The sequence below is a fragment of the Bombina bombina genome, chromosome 4 (assembly GCF_027579735.1).
Source record: "Bombina bombina isolate aBomBom1 chromosome 4, aBomBom1.pri, whole genome shotgun sequence".
Classification (NCBI taxonomy): domain Eukaryota; kingdom Metazoa; phylum Chordata; class Amphibia; order Anura; family Bombinatoridae; genus Bombina; species Bombina bombina.
The window spans coordinates 11247361-11260078 of NC_069502.1; the positions used below are offsets into that span (position 1 = coordinate 11247361).

General features: G+C 48.0%; 1 protein-coding gene across 1 annotated transcript in view; it reads left to right on the forward strand.

Annotated features, from left to right (window-relative positions):
- IFT172 (intraflagellar transport 172) overlaps window positions 1–12718 on the forward strand; it is a gene marked incomplete in the record, with an annotated part of 949422 nt that overhangs the window by 811805 nt on the left and 124899 nt on the right. Inside the window, 4 exon segments of the mRNA XM_053710932.1 lie at window positions 673–789; window positions 6245–6355; window positions 6483–6512; window positions 6514–6603. Coding sequence (XP_053566907.1) covers window positions 673–789; window positions 6245–6355; window positions 6483–6512; window positions 6514–6603 — 348 coding nt within the window.

Sequence of the window (12718 nt, forward strand, 5' to 3'; positions counted from 1 at the left end):
CTGTCTCTGTCTCGTGCTCTGTCTCTCGCTCTCTCTCTGTCTCTCGCTCTCTCTCTGTCTGTCTCTCTCTCTGTCTCTCTCTCTCTCTCTGTGTCTCTCTGTGTCTCTGTCTCTCGCTCTCTCTGTCTGTCTCTCTCTCTCTCGCTCTCTGTCTCTCTGTCTGTCTGTCTGTCTCTCTCGCTCTCTCTCTGTCTCACGCTCGCTCTCTGTCTCTCGCTCTCTCTGTCTGTCTCTCTCTGTCTCTCTCTCTGTCTCTCGCTCTCTCTGTCTGTCTCTCTGTCTCTCTCTCGCTCTCTGTCTCGTGCTCTCTCTCTGTCTCTGTCTCTCGCTCTCTCTCTCGCTCTGTCTGTCTGTCTCTGTCTCTCGCTCTCTCTGTCTGTCTGTCTCTCGCTCTCTCTGTCTGTCTCTCTCTGTCTCTCGCTCTCTCTGTCTGTCTCTCTCTCTCGCTCTCTGTCTCGTGCTCTCTCGCTCTCTCTCTGTCTCTCGCTCTCTCTGTCTGTCTCTCTCTCTGTCTCTCTCTCGCTCTCTGTCTCGTTCTCTCTCGCTCTCTGTCTCGTGCTCTCTCTCTCTCTGTCTCTCCGTCTCTCTCTGTCTCTCCCTCATCGTATAGTACGTAAGCTGCTTGTTTTGTAGTTCTATCAGTTGACACGTTTGTGTATGTTTCTGTTGCAGAGCTACAAAGTGCTCCATAAGTACATAGCCCTATTTGCCACACACCTCATCAAGGAGGGCCACTGGGATAAGGCCCTTAGTCTGTACGTACAACATGGTGCCCCATCCAATGCGCAGGTGAGAGAAGTCTACCTACTACTAATATAATGCTGCCTCTCCCACAGCTAATATGTCTGCCAGCTCCTTACCGGCTATCTCCCCCCCCCCATTATCTTGTCTTCCTGTAGTAGTGTACCCCTCATTATCTTGTCTACCTGTAGTAGTGTACCCCTCATTATCCTGTCTTCCTGTAGTAGTGTACCCCCTCATTATCATGTCTTCCTATAGTAGTGTACCCCCTCATTATCCTGTCTTCCTATAGTAGTGTACCCCCTCATTATCTTGTCTACCTGTAGTAGTGTACCCCTCATTATCCTGTCTTCCTATAGTAGTGTACCCCTCATTATCTTGTCTACCTATAGTAGTGTACCCCTCATTATCTTGTCTTCCTGTAGTAGTGTACCCCTCATTATCTTGTCTACCTGTAGTAGTGTACCCCTCATTATCTTGTCTACCTGTAGTAGTGTACCCCTCATTATCTTGTCTACCTATAGTAGTGTACCCCTCATTATCCTGTCTTCCTATAGTAGTGTACCCCTCATTATCTTGTCTACCTGTAGTAGTGTACCCCTCATTATCTTGTCTTCCTGTAGTAGTGTACCCCTCATTATCTTGTCTACCTGTAGTAGTGTACCCCTCATTATCTTGTCTTCCTGTAGTAGTGTACCCCTCATTATCTTGTCTTCCTGTAGTAGTGTACCCCTCATTATCTTGTCTACCTGTAGTAGTATACCCCCTCATTATCCTGTCTTCCTGTAGTAGTGTACCCCCTCATTATCTTGTCTTCCTGTAGTAGTATACCCCTCATTATCCTGTCTTCCTGTAGTAGTGTACCCCCTCATTATCTTGTCTTCCTGTAGTAGTATACCCCCTCATTATCCTGTCTTCCTATAGTAGTGTACCCCTCATTATCCTGTCTTCCTGTAGTAGTATACCCCCTCATTATCCTGTCTTCCTATAGTAGTGTACCCCTCATTATCTTGTCTTCCTGTAGTAGTGTACCCCTCATTATCTTGTCTTCCTGTAGTAGTGTACCCCCTCATTATCTTGTCTTCCTGTAGTAGTGTACCCCCTCATTATCTTGTCTTCCTGTAGTAGTGTACCCCTCATTATCTTGTCTTCCTGTAGTAGTGTACCCCTCATTATCCTGTCTACCTGTAGTAGTGTACCCCTCATTATCTTGTCTACATGTAGTAGTGTACCCCTCATTATCCTGTCTACCTGTAGTAGTGTACCCCTCATTATCTTGTCTACCTGTAGTAGTGTACCCCTCATTATTCTGTCTACCTGTAGTAGTGTACCCCCTCATTATCCTGTCTTCCTGTAGTAGTGTACCCTCATTATCTTGTCTACCTGTAGTAGTGTACCCCTCATTATCTTGTCTACCTGTAGTAGTGTACCCCCTCATTATCCTGTCTTCCTGTAGTAGTGTACCCCCCTCATTATCCTGTCTTCCTGTAGTAGTGTACCCCCTCATTATCCTGTCTTCCTGTAGTAGTGTACCCCCTCATTATCCTGTCTTACTGTAGTATATCAGCTGATAGTGTACCCCCTCATTATCCTGTCTTACTGTAGTATATCAGCTGATAGTGTACCCCCTCATTATCCTGTCTTACTGTAGTATATCAGCTGATAGTGTACCCCTCATTATCCTGTCTTACTGTAGTATATCAGCTGATAGTGTACCCCTCATTATCCTATCTTACTGTAGTATATCAGCTGATAGTGTACCCCCTCATTATCCTATCTTACTGTAGTATATCAGCTGATAGTGTACCCCTCATTATCCTATCTTACTGTAGTATATCAGCTGATAGTGTACCCCCTCGTTATCCTATCTTACTGTAGTTTATCAGCTGATAGTGTACCCCTCATTATCCTGTCTTACTGTAGTATATCAGCTGATAGTGTACCCCTCATTATCCTGTTTTACTGTAGTATATCAGCTGATAGTGTACCCCCTCATTATCCTGTCTTACTGTAGTATATCAGCTGATAGTGCACCCCCTCATTATCCTGTCTTACTGTAGTATATCAGCTGATAGTGTACCCCCTCATTATCCTGTCTTACTGTAGTATATCAGCTGATAGTGTACCCCTCATTATCCTGTCTTACTGTAGTATATCAGCTGATAGTGTACCCCTCATTATCCTGTCTTACTGTAGTATATCAGCTGATAGTGTACCCCTCATTATCCTATCTTACTGTAGTATATCAGCTGATAGTGTACCCCCTCGTTATCCTATCTTACTGTAGTTTATCAGCTGATAGTGTACCCCTCATTATCCTGTCTTACTGTAGTATATCAGCTGATAGTGTACCCCCTCATTATCCTATCTTACTGTAGTATATCAGCTGATAGTGTACCCCCTCGTTATCCTATCTTACTGTAGTTTATCAGCTGATAGTGTACCCCTCATTATGCTGTCTTACTGTAGTTTATCAGCTGATAGTGTACCCCTCATTATCCTATCTTACTGTAGTATATCAGCTGATAGTGTACCCCCTCATTATCCTGTCTTACTGTAGTTTATCAGCTGATAGTGTACCCCTCATTATCCTATCTTACTGTAGTATATCAGCTGATAGTGTACCCCCTTGTTATCCTATCTTACTGTAGTTTATCAGCTGATAGTGTACCCCTCATTATCCTGTCTTACTGTAGTATATCAGCTGATAGTGTACCCCTCATTATCCTGTCTTACTGTAGTATATCAGCTGATAGTGTACCCCCTCATTATCCTGTCTTACTGTAGTATATCAGCTGATAGTGTACCCCTCATTATCCTGTTTTACTGTAGTATATCAGCTGATAGTGTAACCCCTCATTATCCTGTCTTACTGTAGTATATCAGCTGATAGTGTACCCCTCATTATCCTGTCTTACTGTAGTATATCAGCTGATAGTGTACCCCCTCATTATCCTGTCTTACTGTAGTATATCAGCTGATAGTGTACCCCCTCATTATCCTGTCTTACTGTAGTATATCAGCTGATAGTGTACCCCTCATTATCCTGTCTTACTGTAGTATATCAGCTGATAGTGTACCCCTCATTATCCTGTCTTACTGTAGTATATCAACTGATAGTGTACCCCTCATTATCCTGTCTTACTGTAGTATATCAGCTGATAGTGTACCCCTCATTATCCTGTCTTACTGTAGTATATCAGCTGATAGTGTACCCCCTCATTATCCTGTCTTACTGTAGTATATCAGCTGATAGTGTACCCCCTCATTATCCTGTCTTACTGTAGTATATCAGCTGATAGTGTACCCCCTCATTATCCTATCTTACTGTAGTATATCAGCTGATAGTGTACCCCTCATTATCCTATCTTACTGTAGTATATCAGCTGATAGTGTACCCCTCATTATCCTATCTTACTGTAGTAAATCTTGTCTACCTGTAGTAGTGTACCCCCTCATTATCCTGTCTTCCTGTAGTAGTGTACCCCCTCATTATCCTGTCTTCCTGTAGTAGTGTACCCCCTCATTATCCTGTCTTCCTGTAGTAGTGTACCCCCTCATTATCCTGTCTTACTGTAGTATATCAGCTGATAGTGTACCCCCTCATTATCCTGTCTTACTGTAGTATATCAGCTGATAGTGTACCCCCTCATTATCCTGTCTTACTGTAGTATATCAGCTGATAGTGTACCCCTCATTATCCTGTCTTACTGTAGTATATCAGCTGATAGTGTACCCCTCATTATCCTATCTTACTGTAGTATATCAGCTGATAGTGTACCCCCTCATTATCCTATCTTACTGTAGTATATCAGCTGATAGTGTACCCCTCATTATCCTATCTTACTGTAGTATATCAGCTGATAGTGTACCCCTCATTATCCTATCTTACTGTAGTATATCAGCTGATAGTGTACCCCCTCATTATCCTATCTTACTGTAGTATATCTGCTGATAGTGTACCCCTCATTATCCTATCTTACTGTAGTATATCAGCTGATAGTGTACCCCTCATTATCCTATCTTACTGTAGTATATCAGCTGATAGTGTACCCCCTCATTAGCCTATCTTACTGTAGTATATCAGCTGATAGTGTACCCCTCATTATCCTATCTTACTGTAGTATATCAGCTGATAGTGTACCCCTCATTATCCTATCTTACTGTAGTATATCAGCTGATAGTGTACCCCCTCATTATCCTATCTTACTGTAGTATATCAGCTGATAGTGTACCCCTCATTATCCTATCTTACTGTAGTATATCAGCTGATAGTGTACCCCCTCGTTATCCTATCTTACTGTAGTTTATCAGCTGATAGTGTACCCCTCATTATCCTGTCTTACTGTAGTATATCAGCTGATAATGTACCCCTCATTATCCTGTTTTACTGTAGTATATCAGCTGATAGTGTACCCCCTCATTATCCTGTCTTACTGTAGTATATCAGCTGATAGTGCACACCCTCATTATCCTGTCTTACTGTAGTATATCAGCTGATAGTGTACCCCCTCATTATCCTGTCTTACTGTAGTATATCAGCTGATAGTGTACCCCTCATTATCCTGTCTTACTGTAGTATATCAGCTGATAGTGTACCCCTCATTATCCTGTCTTACTGTAGTATATCAGCTGATAGTGTACCCCTCATTATCCTATCTTACTGTAGTATATCAGCTGATAGTGTACCCCCTCGTTATCCTATCTTACTGTAGTTTATCAGCTGATAGTGTACCCCCTCATTATCCTGTCTTACTGTAGTATATCAGCTGATAGTGTACCCCCTCATTATCCTGTCTTACTGTAGTATATCAGCTGATAGTGTACCCCTCATTATCCTGTCTTACTGTAGTATATCAGCTGATAGTGTAACCCCTCATTATCCTGTCTTACTGTAGTATATCAGCTGATAGTGTACCCCCTCATTATCCTGTCTTACTGTAGTATATCAGCTGATAGTGTACCCCCTCATTATCCTGTCTTACTGTAGTATATCAGCTGATAGTGTACCCCTCATTATCCTGTCTTACTGTAGTATATCAGCTGATAGTGTACCCCTCATTATCCTGTCTTACTGTAGTATATCAGCTGATAGTGTACCCCTCATTATCCTGTCTTACTGTAGTATATCAGCTGATAGTGTACCCCTCATTATCCTGTCTTACTGTAGTATATCAGCTGATAGTGTACCCCTCATTATCCTGTCTTACTGTAGTATATCAGCTGATAGTGTACCCCCTCATTATCCTGTCTTACTGTAGTATATCAGCTGATAGTGTACCCCTCATTATCCTGTCTTACTGTAGTATATCAGCTGATAGTGTACCCCTCATTATCCTGTCTTACTGTAGTATATCAGCTGATAGTGTACCCCTCATTATCCTGTCTTACTGTAGTATATCAGCTGATAGTGTACCCCTCATTATCCTGTCTTACTGTAGTATATCAGCTGATAGTGTACCAGTCTTCTTCAGTAACTTTTAAATATTATACTCTTTCACAGAATTTCAACATCTACAAACGAATATTTGTGGAAATGGTTAGTGCAGATGCCATGAACAACGCAGATGTGTACCGTGCTTGGGCAGACCTCCGTGACGTGTTGTACAATCTGGTAAGTTAACATTATACATTGTAAAAGGGTCTCACTGGAATATGTCTGCAATAGAACACCAAGGATGTGATATAGACAAGGATAATCTAGTTATTGTGTGCGTGTGTTGTTGTGTCAATGTCTGCAGTGTGACAACCTGATGACGTCCAGTGAGGCGAAACTCTCCCGCACACCAAGAGTTTCAGCAGATGCTTCTAATTTCTCATTATTACGCCACACGATCAGCATCACAAGGTGTTTCTCAGCTGGTAAGTGCGACATAGCAACTCTGTTTCTCATCCATGCCCCCTGGTCCTTCTCCATTTCTTTACTCACACTTTGCACTGTCTCCCTCTTCTTCCATTTTACTACAACTGCTCTGTTCCTTCTCTTATCCCCTCGCTGCTCTGCTCCTCCTCTTAACCCTCGCTGCTCTGTTCCTCCTCTCCTCTTATCCCCTCGCTGCTCTGTTCCTCCTCTCCTCTTATCCCCTCGCTGCTCTGTTCCTCCTCTCCTCTTATCCCCTCGCTGCTCTGTTCCTCCTCTTATCCCCTCGCTGTTCTGTTCCTCCTCTCCTCTTATCCCCTCGCTGCTCTGCTCCTCCTCTTATCCCCTCGCTGCTCTGTTCCTCCTCTCCTCTTATCCCCTCGATGCTCTGTTCCTCCGCTTATCCCCTCGCTGCTCTGCTTCTCCTCTTAACCCCTCGCTGCTCTGCTCCTCCTCCTCTTAACTCCTCGATGCTCTGTTCTCTCTCCGTCTTATCCCCTTGCGGTGTTCTTTGTTCGTCCTCTTATCCCCTCGCTGCTCCTGTTCCTCCTCTCCTCTTATCCCCTCAGCTGCTCGGTTCCTCTCTCCTCTTATCCCCATCGCTGTTCTGTTTCGTCCTCTTGTCCCTCCGCTGCTCTGTTTGTCCTCTTATCTCCTTGCTGTTCTGTTTTCGTCTCATTATCCCCTTCGCTGCTCTGTTCCTCTCTCCTCTTATACCATCGCTGTTCGGTTTCGTCCTCTTATCCCCTCGCTGCTATCTTGTTCATCCTCTTATCCCCTCGCTGCTCTGTTCGTCCTCTTATCCCCTCGCTGCTCTGTTCGTCCTCTTATCCCCTCGCTGTTCTGTTCGTCCTCTTATCCCCTCGCTGTTCTGTTCGTCCTCTTATCCCCTCGCTGCTCTGTTCCTCCTCTCCTCTTATCCCCTCGCTGCTCTGTCCTCCTCTCCTCTTATCCCCTCGCTGCTCTGTTCCTCTCTCCTCTTATCCCCACTGCGGCTGCGTGTTCCTCCTCTCCTCTTATCCCCTTGCTACTCTGCTCCTCCTCTTATCCCCTCGCTGCTCTGTTCCTACTTTTCTCTTATCCCCTCACTGCTCTGCTCCTCCTCTTATCCCCTCGCTGCTCTGTTCCTCCTCTCCTCTTATCCCCTCGCTGCTCTGCTCCTCCTCTTAACCCCTCTCTGCTCTGCTCCTCCTTTTAACCCCTCGCTGCTCTGTTCCTCCTCTCCTCTTATTCCCTAGCTGCTTTATTAGTCCTCTTATCCACTCGCTGCTCTGTTCCTCCTCTTATCCCCTCACTGCTCTGTTCCTCCTCTTATCCCCTCACTGCTCTGTTCCTCCTCTCCTCTTATTCCCTCGCTGCTCTGTTCGTCCTCTTATACCCTCGCTGCTTTGTTCCTCCTCTCCTCTTATTCCCTCGCTGCTCTGTTCCTCCTCTCCTCTTATCCCCTTGCTGCTCTGTTTCTCCTCTTATTCCCTCGCTGCTCTGTTCGGCCTCTCCTCTTATTCCCTCGCTGCTCTGTTCGGCCTCTTATTCCCTTGCTGCTCTGTTCGACCTCTTATTCCCTCGCTGCTCTGTTCATCTTCTTATTCCCTCGCTGCTCTGTTCCTGCTCTCCTCTTATCCCCTCGCTGCTCTGTTTCTCCTCTCCTCCCCTCGCTGCTCTGTTCCTCCTCTCCTCTTATCCCCTCTCTGCTCTATTTGTCATCTCCTCTTAATCCCTCGCTGTTCTGTTCCTCCTCTTATCCCCTCGCTGCTCTGTTCGTCCTCTTATCCCCTCGCTGCTCTGTTCGTCCTCTTATCCCCTAGCTGTTCTGTTCGTCCTCTTATCCCCTCGATGCTCTGTTCCTCCTCTCCTCTTATTCCCTCGCTGCTCTATTCGTCCTCTTATCCACTCGCTGCTCTGTTCCTCCGCTTATCCCCTCGCTGCTCTGCTTCTCCTCTTAACCCCTTGCTACTCTGCTCCTCCTCTTATCCCCTCGCTGCTCTGTTCCTTCTTTTCTCTTATCCCCTCGCTGCTCTGCTCCTCCTCTTAACCCCTCTCTGCTCTGCTCCTCCTTTTAACCCCTCGCTGCTCTGTTCCTCCTCTCCTCTTATTCCCTAGCTGCTTTATTCGTCCTCTTATCCACTCGCTGCTCTGTTCCTCCTCTCCTCTTATCCCCTCGCTGCTCTGTTCCTCCTCTCCTCTTATTCCCTCGCTGCTCTGTTCCTCCTCTCCTCTTATCCCCTCGCTGCTTTGTTACTCCTCTCCTCTTATCCCCCTCGCTGCTCTGTTCCTCCTCTCCTCTTATCCCCTCGCTGCTCTGTTTCTCCTCTCCTCGCTGCTCTATTCTTCCTCACCTCTTATTCCCTCGCTGCTCTGTTCGACCTCTTTTTCCCTTGCTGCTCTGTTCGTCCTCTTATTCCCTCGCTGCTCTGTTCATCCTCTTATTCCCTCGCTTCTCTGTTCCTCCTCTCCTCTTATCCCCTCGCTGCTCTGTTCCTCCTCTTATTCCCTCGCTGCTCTGTTCCTCCTCTTATCCCCTCGCTGCTCTGTTCCTCCTCTTATCCCTCGCTGCTCTGTTCCTCCTCTTATCCCCTCGCTGCTCTGTTCCTCCTCTTATCCCCTCGCTGCTCTGTTCCTCCTCTTATCCCCTCGCTGCTCTGTTCCTCCTCTTATCCCTCGCTGCTCTGTTCCTCCTCTCCTCTTATCCCCTCGCTGCTCTGTTCCTCCTCTCCTCTTATCCCCTCGCTGCTCTGTTCCTCCTCTTATCCCCTCGCTGCTCTGTTCCTCCCTCTCTTATCCCCTCGCTGCTCTGTTCCTCCTCTCCTCTTATCCCCTCGCTGCTCTGTTCCTCCTCTTATCCCCTCGCTGCTCTGTTCCTCCTCTCCTCTTATCCCCTCGCTGCTCTGTTCTCTCCTCTTATCCCCTTGCTGCTCTGTTCCTCCTCTCCTCTTATCCCCTCGCTGCTCTGTTCCTCCTCTTATCCCCTCGCTGCTCTGTTCCTCCTCTCCTCTTATCCCCTCGCTGCTCTGTTCGTCCTCTTATCCCCTCACTGCTCTATTCCTCCTCTCCTCTTATTCCCTCGCTGCTCTGTTCCTCCTCTCCTCTTATCCCCTTGCTGCTCTGTTTCTCCTCTTTTCCCCTCGCTGCTCTATTCGTCCTCTCCTCTTATTCCCTCGCTGCTCTGTTCGACCTCTTATTCCCTCGCTGCTCTGTTCATCTTCTTATTTCCTCGCTGCTCTGTTCCTCCTCTCCTCTTATCCCCTCGCTGCTCTGTTTCTCCTCTCCTCCCCTCGCTGCTCTGTTCCTCCTCTCCTCTTATTCCCTCGCTGTTCTGTTCCTCCTCTTATCCCCTCGCTGCTCTGTTCGTCCTATTATCCCCTAGCTGTTCTGTTCCTCCTCTTATCCCCTCGCTGCTCTATTTGTCCTCTTATCCCCTAGCTGCTCTGTTCCTCCTCTTATCCCCTCACTGCTCTGTTCCTCCTCTCATCCCCTCGCTGCTCTGTTCCTCCTCTCCTCTTATCCCCTCGTTGCTCTGTTCCTCCTCTCCTCTTATTCCCTCGCTGTTCTGTTCATCCTCTTATCCCCTTGCTGCTCTGTTCCTCCTCTCCTCTTATTCCCTCGCTGCTCTGTTCATCCTCTTATCCTTTCGCTGCTCGGTTCCTCCTCTCATTCCCTCGCTGCTCTGTTCGTCCTCTTATTCCCTCGCTGCTCTGTTCGTCCTCTTATCCCCTCGCTGCTCTGTTCCTCCTCTTATCCCTCGCTGCTCTGTTCCTCCTCTTATCCCCTCGCTGCTATGTTCCTCCTCTCCTTTTATCTCCTCGCTGTTCTGTTCCTCCTCTTATCCCCTCGCTGCTCTGTTCCTCTTCTTATCCCCTCGCTGCTGTGTTCCTCCACTCTTCTTATCCCCTCGATGCTCTGTTCCTCCTCTCCTCTTATCCCCTCGCTGTTCTGTTCCTCCTCTTATCCCCTTTTTGCTCTGTTCCTCCTCTCCTCTTATCCCCTTGCTGCTCTGTTCCTCCTCTCCTCTTATCCCCTCGCTGCTCTGTTCCTCCTCTTATCCCCTCGCTGCTCTGTTCCTCCTCTCCTCTTATCCCCTCGCTGCTCTGTTCGTCCTCTTGTCCCCTCGCTGCTCTGTTTGTCGTCTCCTCTTATTCCCTCGCTGCTCTGTTCATCCTCTTATCCTTTCGCTGCTCGGTTCCTCCTCTCATTCCCTCGCTGCTCTGTTCGTCCTCTTATTCCCTCGCTGCTCTGTTCGTCCTCTTATCCCCTCGCTGCTCTGTTCCTTATCCCCTCGCTGCTCTGTTCCTCCTCTTATCCCCTCGCTGCTATGTTCCTCCTCTCCTTTTATCTCCTCGCTGTTCTGTTCCTCCTCTTATCCCCTCGCTGCTCTGTTCCTTTTCTTATCCCCTCGCTGCTCTGTTCCTCCTCTCCTCTTATCCCCTAGCTGTTCTGTTCCTCCTCTTATCCCCTCGCTGCTCTGTTCCTCCTCTTATCCCCTTGCTGCTCTGTTCCTCCTCTCCTCTTATCCCCTTGCTGCTCTGTTCCTCCTCTCCTCTTATCCCCTCGCTGCTCTGTTCCTCCTCTCCTCTTATCCCCTCGCTGCTCTGTTCCTCCTCTCCTCTTATCCCCTCGCTGCTCTGTTTCGTCCTCTTATCCCCTTGCTGTTCTGTTCGTCCTCTTATCCCCTCGCTGCTCTGTTCCTCCTCTCCTCTTATCCCCTCGCTGTTCTGTTCGTCCTCTTGTCCCCTCGCTGCTCTGTTTGTCCTCTTATCCCCTTGCTTTTCTGTTTCGTCCTCTTATCCCCTCGCTGCTCTGTTCCTCCTCTACTCTTATACCATCGCTGTTCTGTTTCGTCCTCTTATCCCCTCGCTGTTCTGTTCATCCTCTTATCCCCTCGCTGCTCTGTTCCTCTTCTCCTCTTATCCCCTCGCTGTTCTGTTCGTCCTCTTATCCCCTCGCTGTTCTGTTCGTCCTCTTATCCCCTCGCTGTTCTGTTCATCCTCTTATCCCCTCGCTGTTCTGTTCATTTTCTTATCCCCTCGCTGCTCTGTTCCTCCTCTCCTCTTATCCCTTTGCTGCTCTGTTCCTCCTCTCCTCTTATCCCCTTGCTGCTCTGTTCCTCCTCTTATTCCCTCGCTGCTCTGTTCCTCCTCTTATCCTCTTGCTGCTCTGTTCTTCCTCTCCTCTTATCCCCTCGCTGCTCTGTTCGTCCTCTTATTCCCTCGCTGCTCTGTTCCTCCTCTTATTCCCTCGCTGCTCTGTTCCTCCTCTTATTCCCTCGCTGCTCTGTTCGTCCTCTTATTCCCTCGCTGTTCTGTTCCTCCTCTTATCCCCTCGCTGCTCTGTTCGTCCTCTTATTCCCTCGCTGCTCTGTTCCTCCTCTTATTCCCTCGCTGCTCTGTTCGTCCTCTTATTCCCTCGCTGCTCTGTTCGTCCTCTTATTCCCTCGCTGTTCTGTTCCTCCTCTTATCCCCTCGCTGCTCTTTTCCTCCTCTTATCCCCTCACTGCGCTGTTCCTCCTCTCCTCTTATCCCCTCGCTGCTCTGTTCCTCCTCTTATCCCCTCACTGCTCTGTTCCTCCTCTTATTCCCTCGCTGCTCTGTTCCTCCTCTTATTCCCTCGCTGCTCTGTGCCTCCTCTTATTCCCTCGCTGCTCTGTGCCTCCTCTTATTCCCTCGCTGCTCTGTGCCTCCTCTTATTCCCTCGCTGCTCTGTTCCTCCTCTTATTCCCTCGCTGCTCTGTGCCTCCTCTTATTCCCTCGCTGCTCTGTGCCTCCTCTTATTCCCTCGCTGCTCTGTGCCTCCTCTTATTCCCTCGCTGCTCTGTGCCTCCTCTTATTCCCTCGCTGCTCTGTGCCTCCTCTTATTCCCTCGCTGCTCTGTACCTCTTATTCCCTCGCTGCTCTGTGCCTCCTCTTATTCCCTCGCTGCTCTGTGCCTCCTCTTATTCCCTCGCTGCTCTGTGCCTCCTCTTATTCCCTCGCTGCTCTGTGCCTCCTCTTATTCCCTCGCTGCTCTGTTCCTCCTCTTATCCCTCGCTGCTCTGTTCCTCCTCTTATCCCCTCGCTGCTATGTTCCTCCTCTCCTTTTATCTCCTCGCTGTTCTGTTCCTCCTCTTATCCCCTCGCTGCTCTG